The 18821-nt window shown below is 39.0% G+C and overlaps 1 protein-coding gene across 1 annotated transcript; it reads left to right on the plus strand.

Annotated features, from left to right (window-relative positions):
* Positions 1 to 405: 405 nt before the first annotated feature.
* On the plus strand, positions 406 to 18354 carry SLC33A1 (solute carrier family 33 member 1). The gene is made up of 6 exons (XM_030575314.1): positions 406 to 1753; positions 5694 to 5884; positions 6650 to 6834; positions 8249 to 8366; positions 9278 to 9493; positions 12554 to 18354. Exons 1-6 carry the CDS (start codon positions 985 to 987, stop codon positions 12719 to 12721), a joined length of 1647 nt encoding a protein of 548 aa, XP_030431174.1. The 5' UTR covers positions 406 to 984; the 3' UTR covers positions 12722 to 18354.
* The last annotated feature ends 467 nt before the right edge of the window (positions 18355 to 18821 follow it).

Genomic DNA, 18821 nt, shown 5'->3' on the forward strand with positions numbered 1-18821 from the left:
GGAGTAAGGGTTAGAAGGTCTCTAGCTGTGGGAGGGGAGGGAACCCCAGAATGGTGGAGTGGGAAGCTGAGGCTGGGTGGGGGAACCGGACAGCCCATGCGAGACGAGGAAAGTCCCACTGGTAGCTGAGCGGACAAGATGCAGAGCTGCGATGGTTCCTAGAGAAGCCGGCGGGGGCGCTGCCGCAGACCTGAGAGTAGTTCCAGCAGACGGCCAGAGGCGGCGCTGCTCCGTAGCAGGGGGTGGAATGCGATTAAACAGAACGCTCTCGTTAGAGCCAAACGTCACCCGCCTCCCCACCAATGGGGTGGGACCACGCCTGCTAGGCTCGGAGGACGCGAGATTTCCGCTCTTTTCCCCTCGAAGGAAGCTTTGTGCTGGCGAGTATTTCCGGGGGAGCCATTACAGGACGGACCCAGCCGGGCGGGTAGCCGGAAGTAGTGCGCTGAAGCACATTGATAGCACTCAGCGGGAGGCTTGGTGGGCAGCAAGCGGCTGGTGCCGGACAGGAGCGGGGCGACTCCTCCGCGAAGATTTCGCGCGAGGCGAGAGGAGCCGTAAAGGGGAGCGACACCCCCCTCGCGCGGTAGTCGCTGACCAACCTCTTCCCCCCCGGCGGAGGGGTGACCCCCTCGCAGCGTATTCGCTTCCCGGCAAGGGGAAGAGCTGAGCTTCCTTGTACCGTCTCTCCACAAAAGAGGTGACGCACGGGGTGAAGACTTGATCCCCCCACCCCCGCAAGCCCGGCGAGCAGAGGGAACTTAAACTCCCCTGCTCTGTGGTGGGGAAAGCTGAGCAGCCCCCTGCCTTGAAAGCCTGTGCCTGGAGTTGCGTATGCCCATCCCGCGCTGGCCTGCGGTGGGCAGAGCTGGGAACTTGCGTCCCAAGTGACTTGCAGTGCGCAGGAGCTGCTCGTTGCCACTGTAAGATTGTTAGGGAACAGTGGATCCCCTGTCCAAAAAAATTCCGGACTTCGTGTGCAACATGAGTCCAACCATCTCTTACAAGGACAGCAGCCGGCAGCGCCGGCCTGGCAGCTACCACCAGTCCATGGACATGGAGATCAAGCCTCCACCACCAGCTCCGTACATGGGTAATCACACTGAGAGACTAGGAGAAGATGACACAGAGGCACTGCTCCAGGAGCATGACTCAGCGTCCTACATGGTGCCCCGGGGATATCGGGCAGAACTGGGTAGTATCCTGCTCCTCCTTTTTCTCTATGTACTACAGGGTATCCCGCTGGGGTTGGCAGGCAGCATCCCACTCATCTTGCAGAGCAAGAATGTCAGCTATAAGGGCCAGGCTTTTTTCAGCTTTGTCTTTTGGCCTTTCAGTCTGAAGCTGCTCTGGGCCCCATTGGTGGATGCAGTCTACTTCAAGAGCTTTGGCCGCCGCAAGTCCTGGCTTGTGCCCACTCAGTACATCCTGGGTTTTTTTATGATGTACCTGTCCACACAGGTAGACTTCCTGTTAGGCGATGTGGAGGGCAAGAGTCCTGATGTGGTGGCCCTCACCGTGACTTTCTTTTTGTTTGAGTTCCTGGCCGCCACACAGGACATTGCTGTGGATGGCTGGGCACTGACTATGTTGTCCCGGGAAAATGTGGGCTATGCTTCCACTTGTAACTCTGTTGGCCAAACAACTGGTTATTTTTTGGGAAATGTCTTGTTCTTGGCCCTTGAATCTGCCTCTTTTTGTAACAAATATTTGCGGTTTCAACCTCAACCCAAAGGAATTGTTACCCTTTCAGGTATCATTTATACTATATTGAAATTCAAATTATGATAGTGGTAATGGACTTTGGAACCTTCGATCTCTGTTTGTTTTAAAGGTTTGAATGAATGTTGTTCAGGTTGAAAATGACTGTTTAGTCTAGCTAAAATGTGGAGTCTTAATCTAGGTTCCAGTGGATAAATGAATGCAAAGAGGCTGAGAGGGAAGGTCACTACCCCTTAAATTTAGAGGTCATCCTTCTAGCTCAGGTTTATGGCATGCAGAATGTTTTGGGGAAACTTTGAAGTGTCATTACCTGTGCTTTTATGAGTATAGAGGAATTTCAGTTTTCAGAGCTGTCAAGTCAGCATTACTTTGAATTGTAAAGGTTCATTCTATTTAGATCAAAGTAATTTAAGGCAATTTTGAGTTGATCCTCTTCTAGACAAACACAATCTTTTTCTTTCTTATATGATTATAAATCATTTTGCATGAACACTGTTGTTCTTTTTATGGTAACCCCAGAAATATAAATGTTCAGGACTAGATATGCTAAGAATCTTTCAAGTCATATTAGTGGAAACGTAAATAACGATATGTCTATATATATATCTATAAGACTCCTTCCTGCAAAACAGAGTATCCCTGAATCATGACATAACACCCAGTGGTATTGTCAGTCACTAGGCTCTGTGTTTATTTTTAGGTATATGTAGGTTGTATTTATTATGTACGTTGCCTAGGAATTTCAGAAGTTATTAAAGCATAGATGTTTCGTATGTGCTTTGACAAGCTTGACCATTGGCATCTAAACTTTCCAAGGAAACTTGGAGGTTCCAAATCAGGAACTGTTCCAGGTCACTAATCCAGTGTGACCATAGTTGGTAGTGAACTGAAACTTTTAACATGGGTTGTCACTCTTCATTTGTCGCTATTTCACAAAAACACCACCACATTTGGCATCCCATATGGCAGCCTCAGCAGAGATGCTAAAGAACTTGAACTCTCCTCTTCCCTCTAGGGGTGGGTTTTCCAGTTAAGAGTTAACAGAGGTTTGTGCTGTCTGTGTTCTGTGGATAAATGGGGGATGTCAGGGTGTCGAACTGGTTCCTTACCCAGGCACTAAAATTCTCATGGTCAGGGCTGGCTTTAGCAAGTGTGGGGCCCGATTCCTGGGTTGAGCAGGGCTTGTACTTACCGGGTCGAGTATCAGAGGGGTAGCCGTGTTAGTCTGGATCTGTAAAAGCAGCCAGGAGTCCTGTGGCACCTTATAGGCTAACAGATGTTTTGGAGCATGAGCTTTCGTGGGTGAATACCCACTTCGTCAGATGCATCTGTATTTTATTCACCCACGAAAGCTCATGCTCCAAGACGTCTGTTAGTCTATAAGGTGCCCCAGGACTCCTTGCTGCTTTTACTTACCGGGTGGCACTCCCAGTCTTCAGCAGCACTTCAGATTGCCGACTGGGAGAGCGGGGCTGCGGGGCCATCAAAGACCCGGCGGAGCTGACTGCCGCTGGGGTGAGTAAAAAAAAAAAAAATTTAAAAAGGCGCCTCGGGCACAGAGCCCAATTCCAGGAAATCGGCGAATCGGCCTAAAGCTGGCCCTGCTCATGGTTATTTATTTATTTATTTAAAGTTCATGAATGCTAATTTATATAGGAAAAATATATATACATCGTTATCATATAGTGACAGTACTGCTCTGGGTGTTTGCATACATGCCAACAGGCTTGTGTGTACACTTAGCAAATGGAACTACATTTCCATGGTTTGGCGCTCTATCGTTTTCCACCCTGCAGCTTCCTTGTTTCCCCAGTTCTGACACTTTCCTGGCTCCTTCCACCATGACTTTTTGACAGGTTGTTCTCCTTCCATCAGTTGCTGGGTAAGGTTGTGTGCTCCTGCTTTGCTAAAGAGGTTCAGTTCTGCTCCGCATACCCACATTGTTTAGGTCATCTTAGTTTACATGAACCGTATATTTACAAAAGAGATATGTGACTATTACGGAAGCATTCATAAAGAAAATAACTAAACCTGTTGAACTTGTCCTTGAATGCTAAAGTGGATGATGGTGGGAAAGGCAAGTTACCTGGATACACTTAATCATCAGCTAGGGAAATTTATATTTCTTAATGTTCAATCTCTCATCAAAATAAAATGTACACTAATTTAGGTTTATAAATAACACTTCTTTCATTAGTGTACTTATTTGGAAGTAATCAATGTCTTAAATGTTGGCACTAGAAAGAAACCGTAGTCATTTATTGGTTGGACATAATTTTAATGACAGTAGAATAGAATTCATAAGGATAATTAGATTAATAACTGCTTCATTGCCTCAATATGTTTCACTGAACTTTATCATCATGGAATACTGTCACTGAGTGTAATTCATTTATATGCTCTCCTAAATACAGGCTTATTAGCCTTTAAGTGATATTTTTAAAAAGCTCACATTTTCCCCTTCTCTGCATACTGATCAGCAGTGGACATTTTGGATGGAAGGATATGTTACTTTTACCAAGTTAAATTTAAGCTTTCCCATCTTAATGAACAGATCATTGATTTTCGTTTGTTTCTGCATACTTTTCTTAGCTAAACTAATCACTGCAGCTGCTGCAAATTGACAGTATTGACTTGATTAGAAGCAAGTGTATAAAAACAAAGATATTCCTAGATTACAGCTTTGAGCATTATCTCAATCTTAGTAAATTGCTCACTGCAGTAGCAACTCTCTGCCCTGTGGCACCTTTTTGCACTATTACCACAGTGCAGTTTTTGTATGTGCTGTCAAGTTGATGTGCATGCACAATGAAAACCTGATGCTTTACATCATATAAAAAGATCATTTGAGGTCCCTATGTTTTTTTTTCCTGGAGGAGGAGGAATCTAGGAAGTTGACTGACTAAATCAACAATGCAGGCTTGTCAAACCATATGACCTTTTCTATTTTATTAAAATATTTGAAGCATTATGGAAGCAGCAAATGGGAGAAAACAGTTTATCTTTTTCTCTCCCCTCTTCCCTAGAAATACTAAGATGTGGTAAAGATGTGCTCTAAGTCCTTCATGCTGTGTACTAGCTAGCTATATGCCAGAGGCCTCTCTGGCCCTTGGAGTTGTCAGGAATCAGGAGGACATAAGGGTGGCTTAAGACTGCTTTACCCTTTTCCCTGTCTGTCCTACACCTCTGAGAGGCACAGTACAGAATATCATCCTAGGTGAATTAATTTACAGTACTTCATTGGTAACTTTCTGAATTATTAAAACAATTTCTTCCTTTCTTCTAAAACAAAATCTATTAATATAATTCCCCCTCCAATGACAGTGCAAGTATTGTAGGATAGTAACTTTTTAATTGACTGTTTTGTACCATCTTTTATCTGTGGATCTTACACACTTTAAATTTTAAATCCTTGTGATATAGGTAAATATAATCCTCATTTTGTTGGTGTAGAACTGAGGCACAGAGAAGTTATATTGTATATCCTTGAGCTAATGTCAGTGATAGAACCAAGAATGACATTCAGAATTCCCATTTTCCCATTCTATTCTCTAACCACTACACAGTGCTTTTTCCTTTAAGTATTTTGAGATCTTCTGGGATGAAAGGCTGTATATACATTTAAAATTCCTTAAAAGATTATATTTTAATTTCACTTTTACCCCAGACTCTTCTCCCTAACATGCCCACGGAACTAAGAAATATACAAAACATCCCTGTAATGACACCAGTTTGCCATTTTCCCTCCAGGTAAGAGGGAACAAACAATGGCAGATTTAGGAACATTTTATGTCAGTTTTGGGGGTTACATGAGTTTTATTGCTACTCATGACTGGTATGACTTGTAATTCCCATCTACTAAGGTATCTGTGTATATTCTTGAAGAATAAGCAGTTTCTCATATTGAGCTGCTAATTAACAAAATGTAGACCGTGATATATTTGAATTATGATGCGGCAATTTAATTTCAGATTTCCTATTTTTCTGGGGAGCTGTCTTCTTAATAACTACTACTTTAGTGGCCCTCTTGAAAAAGGAAAACAAGGAAGTAACAACATCAAAAGAAGAAACAAAAGGCATCACTGATACATACAAACTGCTCTTCTCGATAGTAAGAATGCCAGCGGTTCTTACTTTCTGTATCCTGATTTTAACAGCAAAAGTGAGTAAATATACTTATGAATAATAATTGATACTATGTGGGCCATGTTTTCAAACTGTATTCACCTTTTGTGGCAGAACAGGGAATTTTTTTGCACTGTTTACGTGTTGCAAATTATCTAAAGTGTGCATAATTCATGTTTTTTAGTAGAGTTGTACAAAAGACTTGCATCTAAACCTCCTGTTTTTAATGTTTTGATATAAATTAGGTACATTGTTTACAATATGTAAAGACATTTTTTTAAATAGAATTGCAACACGATTTTGTTTGGGGTCTGTGTGAATTTCTGATTGGAGCTCCAGTATATTGGCAAGGCTGTTTCCTCTCATTTGGAATTCTAAAATCTAACATGCAATTTGGAGAATACTTGGGTATTTGCGGGGTCTTTGGAATTCTGTAGCACTGTAGATTTAATTTCTATGGCAAACAAAATTGTGCAATGTAGGTTTCCATAGTTTTATATGGATCGTCTTCATTGTTACCTGTGTCATTCATATGACTAGGAAATTTGTTGCTGCTTTCAACTTTCTCAGTATGGCTTTGATACTACAATAAGCAGTGTGCAAGTGAAGAGTCTTCCCATGCAGAATTTGCAACAGGATTGGATCTATATTTGGAAGTGAACCATGGGGGAGAAAAGGCAAATTGAAGTTCATTTTAAGTGCCAAACTGAGTATTAATATTTGGAGAAATGTAATTTTGATAGTCTAGCAAAGTTTGTCATTGGCTTTCAGGTTTTTATTCTCTTTATAACTTACATTGCAGGTTGGCTTCTCAGCAGCAGATGCAGTAACAGGACTTAAATTGGTGGAAGAAGGAGTACCTAAAGAACACTTAGCTCTACTAGCTGTTCCAATCGTACCTTTACAGATAATATTGCCTCTGATCATCAGCAAATACACAGCAGGTCCGCAGCCACTGAACACATTTTACAAAGCCATGCCTTTTAGGTAAAAAAGTAGATGATAGAAGATTTTTACTTTCCATGTTTATACAATGTATTTGAATTGTATAGTCTGAATAAATAAAAATAATGTGAAGGCTGTACTTTTCAAACATACAGACATAAAGGAATAGGCAAGTTAAGATTCTCATAGTAAACTTGCCCACATCTCAGGGCCCAATTTTTCCCTCCAATACATCTGCAATTTCTATTGAAGCCAGTTAGTGTTGGGCATGTATATTTGAAAGCAGAATTGTGCTTCTTTTGCTTTAAGCAAAGATGTACATCTGACAGTACAGTGTGATATTCTTCCACTCTTACTCAAGTAGTACCTTACTCTGCAATTAGTTTCACTAAAGTCAGTGGCTGTATTTGTATAGCAAGGTACTTCTCAGTGTAAGGATGGTAAAATCTTGCCCATAACTAGTAATCCAAAATATTTCATCTGCTAAATCCTACTTCATATACTCATGCTAGTAATCCCATATACCTCATTGGGTTCAGTTGTGAGAATAAGGGAAACGATTGTCAGCCTGTTTATGCAATATAGGTGTATCAAGGATGAGAAACTTAACATTTGCATTTTATGTCTCTTAAATGTCTAAAATGTCACACTGTAGTCTAGTTGTTAGTACCTTTTTACATTTTAGAAAAAGGGAATTAGATTCTGCTGATTTCGCTGTGTACGTCCATGGTTGCAGCACTGTGAAACAAATGGAACTCCACAGTGATACAGCACAAACCCTATCTATGCAACTGATATCAATATTGTGTATTGTGCTGTAATTCGATAAATAGCAAAATTTCAATTTTCTGCATATAAAATTCAGCCATTTTTTCAAGATATATATAAGGTACAAAAGTCTTACTCTTTTTTCCCTGCAGTTTAAAAAAGATGTCTCTTTTGCTCTTTAATAACTCAAAAGTGAGTAAATAGTGTTTGCTCCAAATTTAAAAAAACAGACAGACCCTTAGCTGAGTCGTGTGGTTGTTTTCACCCAAAAGAGAACTTTTCTGAAAGTAATGAGCATTTGAGAATGGAGAGGGTTATTTCTGGAGACTTTCCATAACCTTAGCTGTACCATTCACTGCCAAGCGAAACTAGCTTAGTATGATATGTTTACAACTTCAGTTGCTTTTATTTGTGTGTGTATGAACTGTTTTTAAATTCATTTGAATACACACAAACGTGTGTGTGTGTGTATTCAAATTAATTTTTAAAAACAGTTTGTGTCTATCTTAATCATTTTAGGTATATATTTTTTTACTATAAACTTTCAGATAAATTGATTCACATCACTATTTTAAAAAGCATCTTTGCTCACACATGAATGCTGTAGGTTTTGCAAGATATGCAGTGATTCATGCCCACATATTTAAATTAAGAAGCTAGAATTAAAGTCTGTTCCCTTTTGTTACAGGTTACTGATAGGCTTGGAATTTGCTCTTTTGGTTTGGTGGACTCCTAAAGTACAACATGAAGGAGGATTTCCTATCTATTACTATATTGTGGTGTTGCTGAGTTATGCTTTACATCAGGTAACAAGTTGCTACATTTTGTTGTCATGAAGATAGAATTTTTCTGCGGGGGGCATGAACGGACTATCTTTATAACTCAGTTTGTTGTAAAAATATAATTAACTGGCTTTGTCCTCATCTTAATTATACTGGCACTCGTATAATGGGAGATTGAAATAAAGTTATACAATGGAGTTAACTAATAAATAGGATTATGAGATGGAGTAAACTGAATAACCAAACCCATACAGTAGAACAGATCAGTCAGCCCGCTTATAGGATTCCTCTTTGCTCTAGTGTGGTGAATCAAAGATTTTCTGCCACACTTCTATTCGCTGGATCAGCTTTTTTCCTCCAGAAATTATTTTTCTGAAAGTGAGCTAAAGAAACCCATTTGAATGGGAGTCAGGGGAACCATTTGCCTTTGAGTCTGACCAACATGATGATCACATAGTTCCAAAAAAAGTACACAGAAATTAATGTGAGATCCCTGCCCTAAAAAGCTTATAAAGTTGCATTTTATTGACTGACTGTTAGGAATAGCACAATGGGTTGAATACAAAGCCTGTTGAGTTCAGTGTGCTTTGAAACGGGGCCAGTGTTTGTGAACTCTCTTTGAAATAATCTGATTAACAACCCTGTATTTATTAAAGCATATTCAATTTGATCTATCATACCTGAAATCTATTTCAGATAATTCCAAAATATCTGAGGCTGGGTCTACATATGTCTGAGCCAAAGCAAATAGCAAGATTTCCTCCTGTTGTTGAATGCAGACAAATCCTGACCGCAAAGTAACTTTTGTAGTGATTAACTGCACAGATATCTAGAAGAAGAACTGCAATAACATAAAATAAATGTTTGTGTATTTCAAGTAATTTGTTTTTAGATTAAAAATAATTGAATAAATTTTATTATTTTCCCCCCATCAGATTACATTGTACAGCATGTATGTTGCTATAATGGCTTTCAATGCCAAAGTTAGTGATCCATTGATTGGAGGAACATATATGACACTTCTAAATACTGTGTCGAATCTGGGAGGAAACTGGCCCGCCACGGTAGCTCTTTGGCTTGTTGATCCACTTACAGTGAAAGAGTGTATAGGTGCACAGGAACAGAGTTGCGGAACTACAGCTGCTGCAGAAGTAAGTTTGGAAGGTGTGATGGTCTGATGTTGTCTAAATATTATAATAATGGTTTCTCTTATTGTGTCTTACACATTCAAAGGCCTTCAAAATGTCTCAGAGAATCATAGAAGATGAGGGTTGGAAGAGACCTCAGGAGGTCATCTAGTCCAACACCCTGCTCAAGGCAGGACAAACACTGACTAAATCATCCCAGCCAGGGCTTTGTCCAGCTTGGCCTTTAAAACCTCTAAGGATGGAGATTCCACCACCTCCCTAGGTAACCCATTCCAGTGCTTCACCATCCTCCTAGTGAAATAGTGTTTCCTAATATCCAACTTAAACCTCCCCCATCATTTCTCCTTGTTCTATCATTTGCCACCACTGAGAACAGCCTAGCTCCATCCTCTTTGGACCCCCCCTTCAGGTAGTTGAAGGTTGCTATCAAATCCCCCCTTACACTTCTGCAGACTAAATAAGCTCAGTTCCCTCAGCCTCTCCTCAAGCCATGCCCCAGACCTCTAATCCTTTCCGTTGCCCTCTGCTGGACTCACTCCAATTTGCCTGCATCCTTTCTGTAATGGGGGCCCCCCAAAACTGGATGCAATACTCCAGATGTGGCCTCACCAGTGCTGAATAGAGGGGAATAATCACTTTCCTCAATCTGCTGGCTCCTACTAATGCAGCCCAATATGCCGTTAGCCTTCTTGGCAACAAGTGCACGCTGCTAACTCATATCCAGCTTCTCATTCACTGTAATCCCCAGGTCCTTTCCTGCAGAACTGCTGCTTAGCCAGTAGCCTGTAGCGATGCATGAGATTCTTCTGTCCTAAGTGCAGGATTCTGCACTTATCCTTGTTGAACCTCATCAGATTTCTTTTGGCCCAATCCTCCAATTTGTCTAGGTCACTCTGGACCCTTTCCCTACCCATGTCCAGTTGCTTTTTATATTAAACGTCCACTAATATGAAGTTTTTTTTTCTACTGAATCTACTGTTCAGTTATTAAACACACACACATGGTCCTGTTGGAAAACCAAATCTTCAGAATGTTTACTTTTTTCTTTATAGGTGTGGGGGAGGGGGACAAGACTTCTCAGAGATGCGGTGAAGGACTGCATTAATAGCAGGAGTAGAGAGGATGTGGTTGCATCCCTCAAGCCTGGATGGACCAGGATTTTTTACAGTCTGGAATGTTGTGATTAGGTGCTTTTTATTTTTTTTTTTGGCAGGATATTTCTCCTCCTCCTTCCCCCCCCCCCCATATTTCTTTTCCCCTTTTTCCTCCTCAGTGGGTTTTCTGTTCTGTCACCTTCTGATTCTTTCTGACTGGCCTTTTTCCTTACTCCTTCATTTTCGAACATCCCTTCTTCCTGACCATATGATGTTTCACTGCTTCTAGAACAGTGAAACTGGCTCCACTCCCACTCTGTCTACTGCTCTCATGGATGTTCTGTAGAATAGAATGCGCTGTGCTACTGCACACAGAGTAGAGCAAAACAGCACAAGCACAACTTAAAGAAATTTGAGGAAATGAGAACTTCAAATTCATGTCTTTGCTGAAGCAAGAAATAACTGGCATCTTATAACTCACTTTAGTCAAGCCCCTTGGTATTTTAGCTCATGGCTCAAACTTCACCACAGAATGCTCTTATGTGTTTAGAATACTGTTTGGGCTGTAGAAGCACACCGATTGCACAAAGCATTCTAGGGATATAAATACTGGATCCAAAGAATAGGTATGGAGCAAAGCAGGATTTCTTTGAACCAGAGCAACTCTCCATTCTGGAAAAAATTGATTCTAGCTCTGAGAAATCTGAGATTCCTGGGTATACCTCTCTTCATTCTTGTTATTAATTAGATCTCCTATCCTCTTGCCTTCCTCCCTGAAGTAGGTGAGTGAATCTCTTCCTCCTCCAGTCTGTTTCCATGTCTCCCCCATTTGTATTGCTTCCTTTTGCTTCCCTGACCACATGTTGCTAGTCTGGACAGCACTTCAGAGAAGGGAGCTTGCTTTCAGTACTAGCTCATTTCTGTTAAATGCATAGTGACTGCACTGAATTTGCTCTATAAACCCTTTTTGGGGGAGGGAGAGAAGTGTTTTTAAAAGGTTTAAGGAAACATGCCCAATATGTGCTCCATAGGCATAGCCATAGATACCAACAATAGTTGTAGACAAAATGAATACATAATGTCTGCAGATAATATAATGAGAGGTCTGTAATACGGTATAATGCAAGAGTTTGACTTCTAAAAATGAGTCTAGGCTTCTGAAATATGAACTTTTTTTCCATGGGCTTTGGAATACTGATTGCAATTTTTCGATCTATGCAATACACAAGCTGGGCATAGCGGTTTTTGATGGTTTTTTTTTTTTTGATTACCAAATTGATCCCCAAGGCCCATATGCCCCCATCGTCAAAAGCACATGGGGAGAGAAGGTAATTTAATAAACTCTGCAGGGTTGTTGACCATCGAAGAGGAGGGCGTCAATAATGAAGTGGAATCCAAAGATCTGTGGGTAATGAAGCCCCCAGCTGAGAAGATCATAGTTGTTACTCATGGTTAGCTCACTGCCCCATAAAGAGGGATTCTCTGACTAAGGTTTCCCCTCTGTGTTCCTCATACTTATGTTCACATTGAATGCTAGCCTATGGCTGCCCTCTGTGACCCTATTCTGAGGAGGGAACACCGATAACTCTGGCAGTTGCTGCTGCTGGCAGCAGCACTGACTCTGCATGAGTCTTGGTGTAGATAGTTTATGTATTGGGAAGGATGTACCTTTTTGTGTGGCTCATCTTCTTGTCCTGATTCCACTGTTTTCCTTCTTGGCCAAGAAACTAATGGGTGTGGGGTTTTTTGTTTTTTGTTTTTTTTTTGTGGGGGAGAGGGTATATGGAAGGGGAAAAGGCAACTATGAAGGGTAGCATAATTGGGCATCTAAAATGTGTGCTTATATAAAATATAGTTAGATAACAGCAAAAGTACTTTATCTATTTGAATGCTAAGCACTTGTCTCACTGTAAAGAAATACTGGGCAAATGTTTCAATTGGTTAATAAATATGCTTGTTTCTCTCACAGCTCTGTACAAAACTTGGTGGCTCTTGTGTTACGACCCTGGATGGTTATTATGTAGAATCCATAATATGCGTTGCTCTGGGATTTGTCTGGTGGTTCCTTCTTGGACCAAAACTTAAAAAGCTGCAAGATGAAGGACAATCTTCGTGGAAATGCAAGAGGACCAATTGATGTAATTCAAATACTGGATGGAACTAGCAAGTTGTTAGAGCTTAGTTTGAGTGCAGAGACATTTCATACTCATTAAACAGGAGTATACATATTTTTAAAATGCCAAATGGTTGGGAAAACTAAGACCACTAAAAGTGGCATTTGTGTATGCAGTACCATTTGCTCTATGTGAAAATCTAGTTCAAGTCAGAAAAGTGATTCTCAAAAATGGCAAGTTTGTACTACACATTCATGTCCTCTAGCTTCAGTCATGGCTGCTTTATCTGTTTAGACAAGCAACACTTAAATTGCAGTGCAGTAGCTATAGATGAGCAAACTGTTCCACATGTATATATCAAAATCAGCATTTTCAGCTAAGTTTTGTTCCCTTTTTTAAAAAAGTAAGTTAAGCAGAAACAATTTTGACTTGATCAATTAACAGGCTGGCCTTGGGAGTGCTGTCATTTAAAAGATTATTTAATTTGTAAACTAAGCATATATAAAATAGCAGTGATTGAGGAAGAATAAATGTAGAACAAACGTGTCATTTTCTTATCACTTTCCTGACCACAACCACACTTCAGTGGACGAAACAGTGTGTTTAAAAGCCTCTTTTAAATGTATTTTCTGGCTTTTATAAGCTTTAAAGATTTATAAGAAACAAAATATTTTTTATAGATTTGAAAGGTACGGTTTTTAATTTATTATCTCCTTGTTTCAAGGCACTTTGTTTCAAAAAGTAGAAGAGGGTTGTTTTTTTTTTTTGTTTGTTTTTTTTTGCAGTAAAACTAGCATGAGGTGGGATTTATGGGATGAGTGCTGCACAGTGCCCTTAGTAATCCTTGAGTGTTGAAGGGTCAGATCGAGTGTTGAAGCTTTTGTGTGTTAAAGGCTAAGCTTCAAAATAATAAAAGCTGGCATAATCCTTACTGGGTTCTGTTTGCATTTGTGAGGGAGAAATGTGACTGGCTGTGTAGTTCTTGTATTATGTGAGAATTGGAACATACAGATTTAAAAAATGAGTGAGAAGTCATAAACCTGTATAGCCTAAAGAGAGAGGTGAACAAAAGACATTTAGTGCCTTTGAAAGATGTAGTGTGTGGTGACGATAAAAATTGCTCATAATATAGCACATTAACTGGTTAAGAAATAGGTTGTAACTAATTGTATCAAACACGATATGTTGCATCATCTACAACAATTCCTTCAAAAACTCATAAACTGGTACTTTCTAATTGAGATTTGCTTGCTACATTCATTATCAGCAGATGAATTAGCTTCTTGAGTGCCTTAGTGACGCACACCATGCTGTGTATCCAGTGAAAAGGCACTTGTGTATTTTGTTGGATGTATGTTATACATCATTACTTCAACTGAATAATATTAAAAATACCTTTTTAAAGATGACAGGTTAATATCCGATTCTTTATAATATTCAATTAAATATCAGATGTTCCATCTGTCTTTTGTGCTTTTAATATTTTTAAAGGAAACCACTTTTTTTCTGACATAAATTAACATTAATTCTTGATTCCTAATTGAATTAGCATTAAACATAATGGTAGGGTTTTTATTCAGGTCTGGAGAGTAAAAGATTATTGGTAACAGTTGGGAGAGAAGGGTGGGTGGGTTTGTTGGTTTGTTTGAGTACCAAAGATTGCTCCCCAACCTCCCCCCACTTCCCTTGCCATCCTCACCCACAATTTAAAAAAAATGCAAGCTTGTATTTGGCCGGATGTCATCAGAGAACACAGAAGCGCAGAACTGAGACATAGCTGGAGTTATGAACTTCAGTTTCCTCTTGCTGCAGTGTGTTGGTCCAGTTTAGCAATAGCATATTATCTGTAGAGTATCTTAATTCTCTTAAAATAACTGATTAAGAAATCAAGCCTACTGACTTAAATATACAAGCACAGCTCTCGCATGAAATATTTTCATTTTCCAAAATCTTTACGATAAAGCTTAAATTATTTGGGTTAATTTCAATCCATGGCTGTCTGCTGGATAAGTGCAAACAGAACATACTGCCAGCTTTAGTAGCATAGAAAAGCAGTTGTCAGTTTTCAGCCATGACCAAAAGTCCTCTAATGGCTTGAATATGGCTTTTACTTTTTGCCTGTTTTTACAAAAACGTATGGACTGCAGAATATATACAACTAAATGCAGACATTTTTCCAGTTGGCCCTCCTTTTGCAATTCTGTATTAATGTTTTTACATGTGCCAAGGTGATTCTTATTAATAAAATATTTTGTATTTGAAGTAGCTTAATCATCAGAGCAACTTTGCAATTTCTAAATAAAACCTAAAACCAAAATCAGTAGTAAAACAAAGTAATGTATTTGAAATGTACTTTCTTTAGGTAAAAGACATAGTTTAATTACTACTTGCAATGTCTGGTCTGTCAAATGAAGGAATATCTTGTGCTGTATTTTAACATAGCTTAAATTGGAAATGCTGCAGTTATAACGTTTGAGTGGCAGATTGCTAAATGATCCTGTTAACCATACATGTTCTCTCTCTCTCATAAAGAGGAATAAATTGTTGTTTTGTAGGGGAGGAATTAACATCTAAAATATGTAACACCAGATCAGAGATGCTAAAAACAGTAGCTATATTTTATTAAGATCTAGACATGCACAGATTTCAACCGGCATGATGAGAAAGCTTATTACTTAATATTTAAATGGGAAATTGGGGAGAGTGCTATTATGCGGAAACATTGCATAATGTAAATGGGTAAATATATTGCCTCTTAGTCAATAGATGTTTTGTGGCACCAAGTAAATAAACTTTTTTTTCCACAGCACACCTAGGGAGCAGAATGACTAGTGATCTTTGGACATGGGCACATCTAGCTCATTAGTCTGAATCTAGTTCTGGATTGCAGTGATCAAAAGTCATTATCATTTGTCATCTATAATAAGGATCTCAGCCAAATAAGTTCGTGTTCTCAGACCCTTTCTTAGTAGGTAGTTGGTCTTGTCATAAATATCAAGCACTCTTGTTTGGCAATCACAGCAAAGAGCTGAAGGATCGATGGGCCATGTAAACTGAAGTTATCTGCTTTGTTTCTAGATATCTCTCCAGAACAGAGCTGAGGTGCATTGGTTGGGCAGTGTGGGAATGTTCTTGTATCTATTTTGTAAAGAGAGTTTTTTTTATTATTATTCTAATGCTGTCAGTCCAATACCCTTTGACAAGCATTTAAACTTTTTCCCCCTTTTTTAAATTAACAATTAGTGTTTCAAGTTGCTTAGAAATACCTTATTCTTAACTAGAACTCAAGTAGATTAGCCTATTACCAACTTTTGTGACGTACCAATAATGGCGAGCTTTCTGCAAAGTTGTAATATTTCATTGTAGTTTTTGTGAAATTACATTGAAAGCTACCTGAAAACAAACAACCCCAGTGATCAGAAATAAATAAATATTTTTAAAATAAGTTATAAATATATAACTGACCTGATAAAGGATGGTGTAGAGATCTCAAGTCTTGATAAAACAGAACAGGGAGATGTTAGACTGGGGTTTCTCAATTTTTATGAACCAGCCTCCCTCCCTTGCCTCAACTTTTTTTAATATTGAAGCCTTGAATCACAAAATGGATTTTCTAATATAATCAGGATGGAACTGGAGCTATTAATATATTGATTCTAATAAAGGAGATGCTACTTTACATAAATCAGACAGCAAGATCAACAGACTAATTGTGCATAGGCTAGGAAACCTTTTAAAAGCATGAACCTTAATACCCACAAAGTTGTCATGGCAATATTTGTTCAGCATTGAAGAGTGCTATTGGGCACTGCAACCCTGTGTGCCAAGTCACAATGTGACTTATTCAAATGTGGCCCCCAGATGACCCTCTGTTACGATGGAGGGGTGGCCAACCTGAATTTAAGTGGCTGAGACCCTGTGTGTCAGGTCACAATGTTGCTCACTCATGTGGTCGTAATGCCACTCATTCAGATTTGGCCTAGTCCTCCATCATGATTGAGGGGTGGCCAAGCCAAATTTGAGTGAGTGACACTGTGAATGAGTAAGGTTTGCTGCTGCCCCCCCCCCCCATGTTGAGAACTGCTATTACACAGTCTATGTAACAGAATGTATCTTATTGCATTAATCCAACAGACTTCTTAGGATTCAACCCCGCAAGGTGAGGACTGTAGGAGTTGAGGGTTTGCAGCATCTTGCAGGAGTACTCAGAATCTTGCAGGACCAGTCAGAGTACTTAACATAACCATTTTTGCACATTATCTAAAGCTATGGCAAAGAGATGCTTTGAAGGCTGTCTGTATATGGTTGGGTGTGTGATACTTTATAATTTATTAAATATTGTTCTGATATAAATCACTACCTTGTAATTCTATCATAAAAAATCCAGGCTTAGAGGATTTATATTTTGTGAACTCAACTTGATTCTTTTTTTCCCTACTACAAGTTAATTGAAATGTTGTAAAATGTTCAAACTTAATACAAATTTCAAAGAACACTTTTTCCAGTGAAAATCCTATAATATACGGTAACTTCTAGTTCATGTTACTAGATCTACAAGGCTGAAATCTGTTGTGTGAAACATTTTAAGTTTGAACCTTCTACATAGCATTAAAAGGTTCTTGATACAGGAACACGGACACTCTTTTTATTGTTGCCTTGGTTTGTAAGTTTGACTGAACTCTGTACTGTAACTGAAATGTCATGACCATATTGGTATTGTCTAATGTACTGCTTTTTTTCTGAAGAAGCCTAAAACTGGTAATTTGAGATAAAGAACTGTAAGATACAAAAGTGGACCGTTGGTATGTTATGATTACTTCTGTAGTGTTCACACAATTCTTAATAAAAGCTGGTAGAATGTACTGCATAAATGAACCTCTTCAAATTTAGCACTGAGGAGATGCAATTTCAGCAGTTGGCTGATATCCAGGAACTCTGGTTAAGAATGAATTTACTATGAAATTCAGTTACTGTTGAACTATTATTGAGAAAACAATAAAATAGTATGTGTATACTGAAATATTTCAAAAAACATTGCTTTTCTATTAAGTGTACTGTCCTGGAGATGCATGTTGTTAAATGGGGAGATTTAAAGTTCCATGTAGTCTCCTTATGATACAAGAGAAATAAAACACACTACCATTTGAAATTATTGTTTAAAGTAAATTAAAGTGAATATTAATCTTGTTAAACTGGAACAAAACTACAGTGGAACCATAACTAAGATGCTCAAGGACTATTACAAATGGCTGATTTTATTTAAAGTTATCTCCAAATCAATTTTGCTAAAATGGAAAAACTAATATTTTTGTTTGTTTGTAATGCTGTAGCTATGTTGGTCCCAGGATATGAGAGAGACAAGGTGGATGAGGTAATATCTTTTCCTAGATCAGCTTCTGCTGGTGGAAGAGATGAGCTTTTGAGTGTCAAGAGTTCTTCAACCTGAGGAAGAGTTCTGTGAAACTTGAAAGCTTCTCCCTTCCACCAACAGAAGTTGGTCCAGGAAAAGATATACATTACCTCGCCTACCTTGTGTCTCCGAGTTTATGATGTCTGTTCTGGGACTCTTAAAACTGTTCACTTATTAAAGTGTGACAAGACACCAGATGGTTACTTCCTTGCTCATCATTAAAATACAGAATTTTGGGGAACTTTAGACTGGAAGATCTTTGGACTTATTTCAATAATGTGATGCTACAATTTCAATGGTGTGTTTTTTTTTTTAATTTTGTGGATTTCACTTTGTTTTGCAATGAAAGCATTTCTTGAAATACTTTTTTTTGTTTTGTAAATAAAGGATAGTTAAATACAATACCAGTTACCACCATGTATGTACACCACTGAATAGTAGAAATTGGTAGTACAAATGCACTTGTATTACATACAGCATTTGTTGTGCGGTCTTTCTAAGACCCTATGTCTCCCAATTGGCAGAAAAGATTTTGGCAATCTCTCTGAGCTTCAAATTATTCCTAAAAGGATTTTGGTTCTACTTCCCTTCCCCTAACTTGTGGATGGGTGGAGAAAATTAAAGGACTTACTTACAATGATGTTAATCAAGATTAACTTTGAAATCAATGAAGTTTCAGTGTTGTAAAAACATTGTGAGAATAATAAGCCTGA

The sequence above is a fragment of the Gopherus evgoodei genome, chromosome 9 (genome assembly GCF_007399415.2).
Source record: "Gopherus evgoodei ecotype Sinaloan lineage chromosome 9, rGopEvg1_v1.p, whole genome shotgun sequence".
Taxonomy (NCBI): domain Eukaryota; kingdom Metazoa; phylum Chordata; order Testudines; family Testudinidae; genus Gopherus; species Gopherus evgoodei.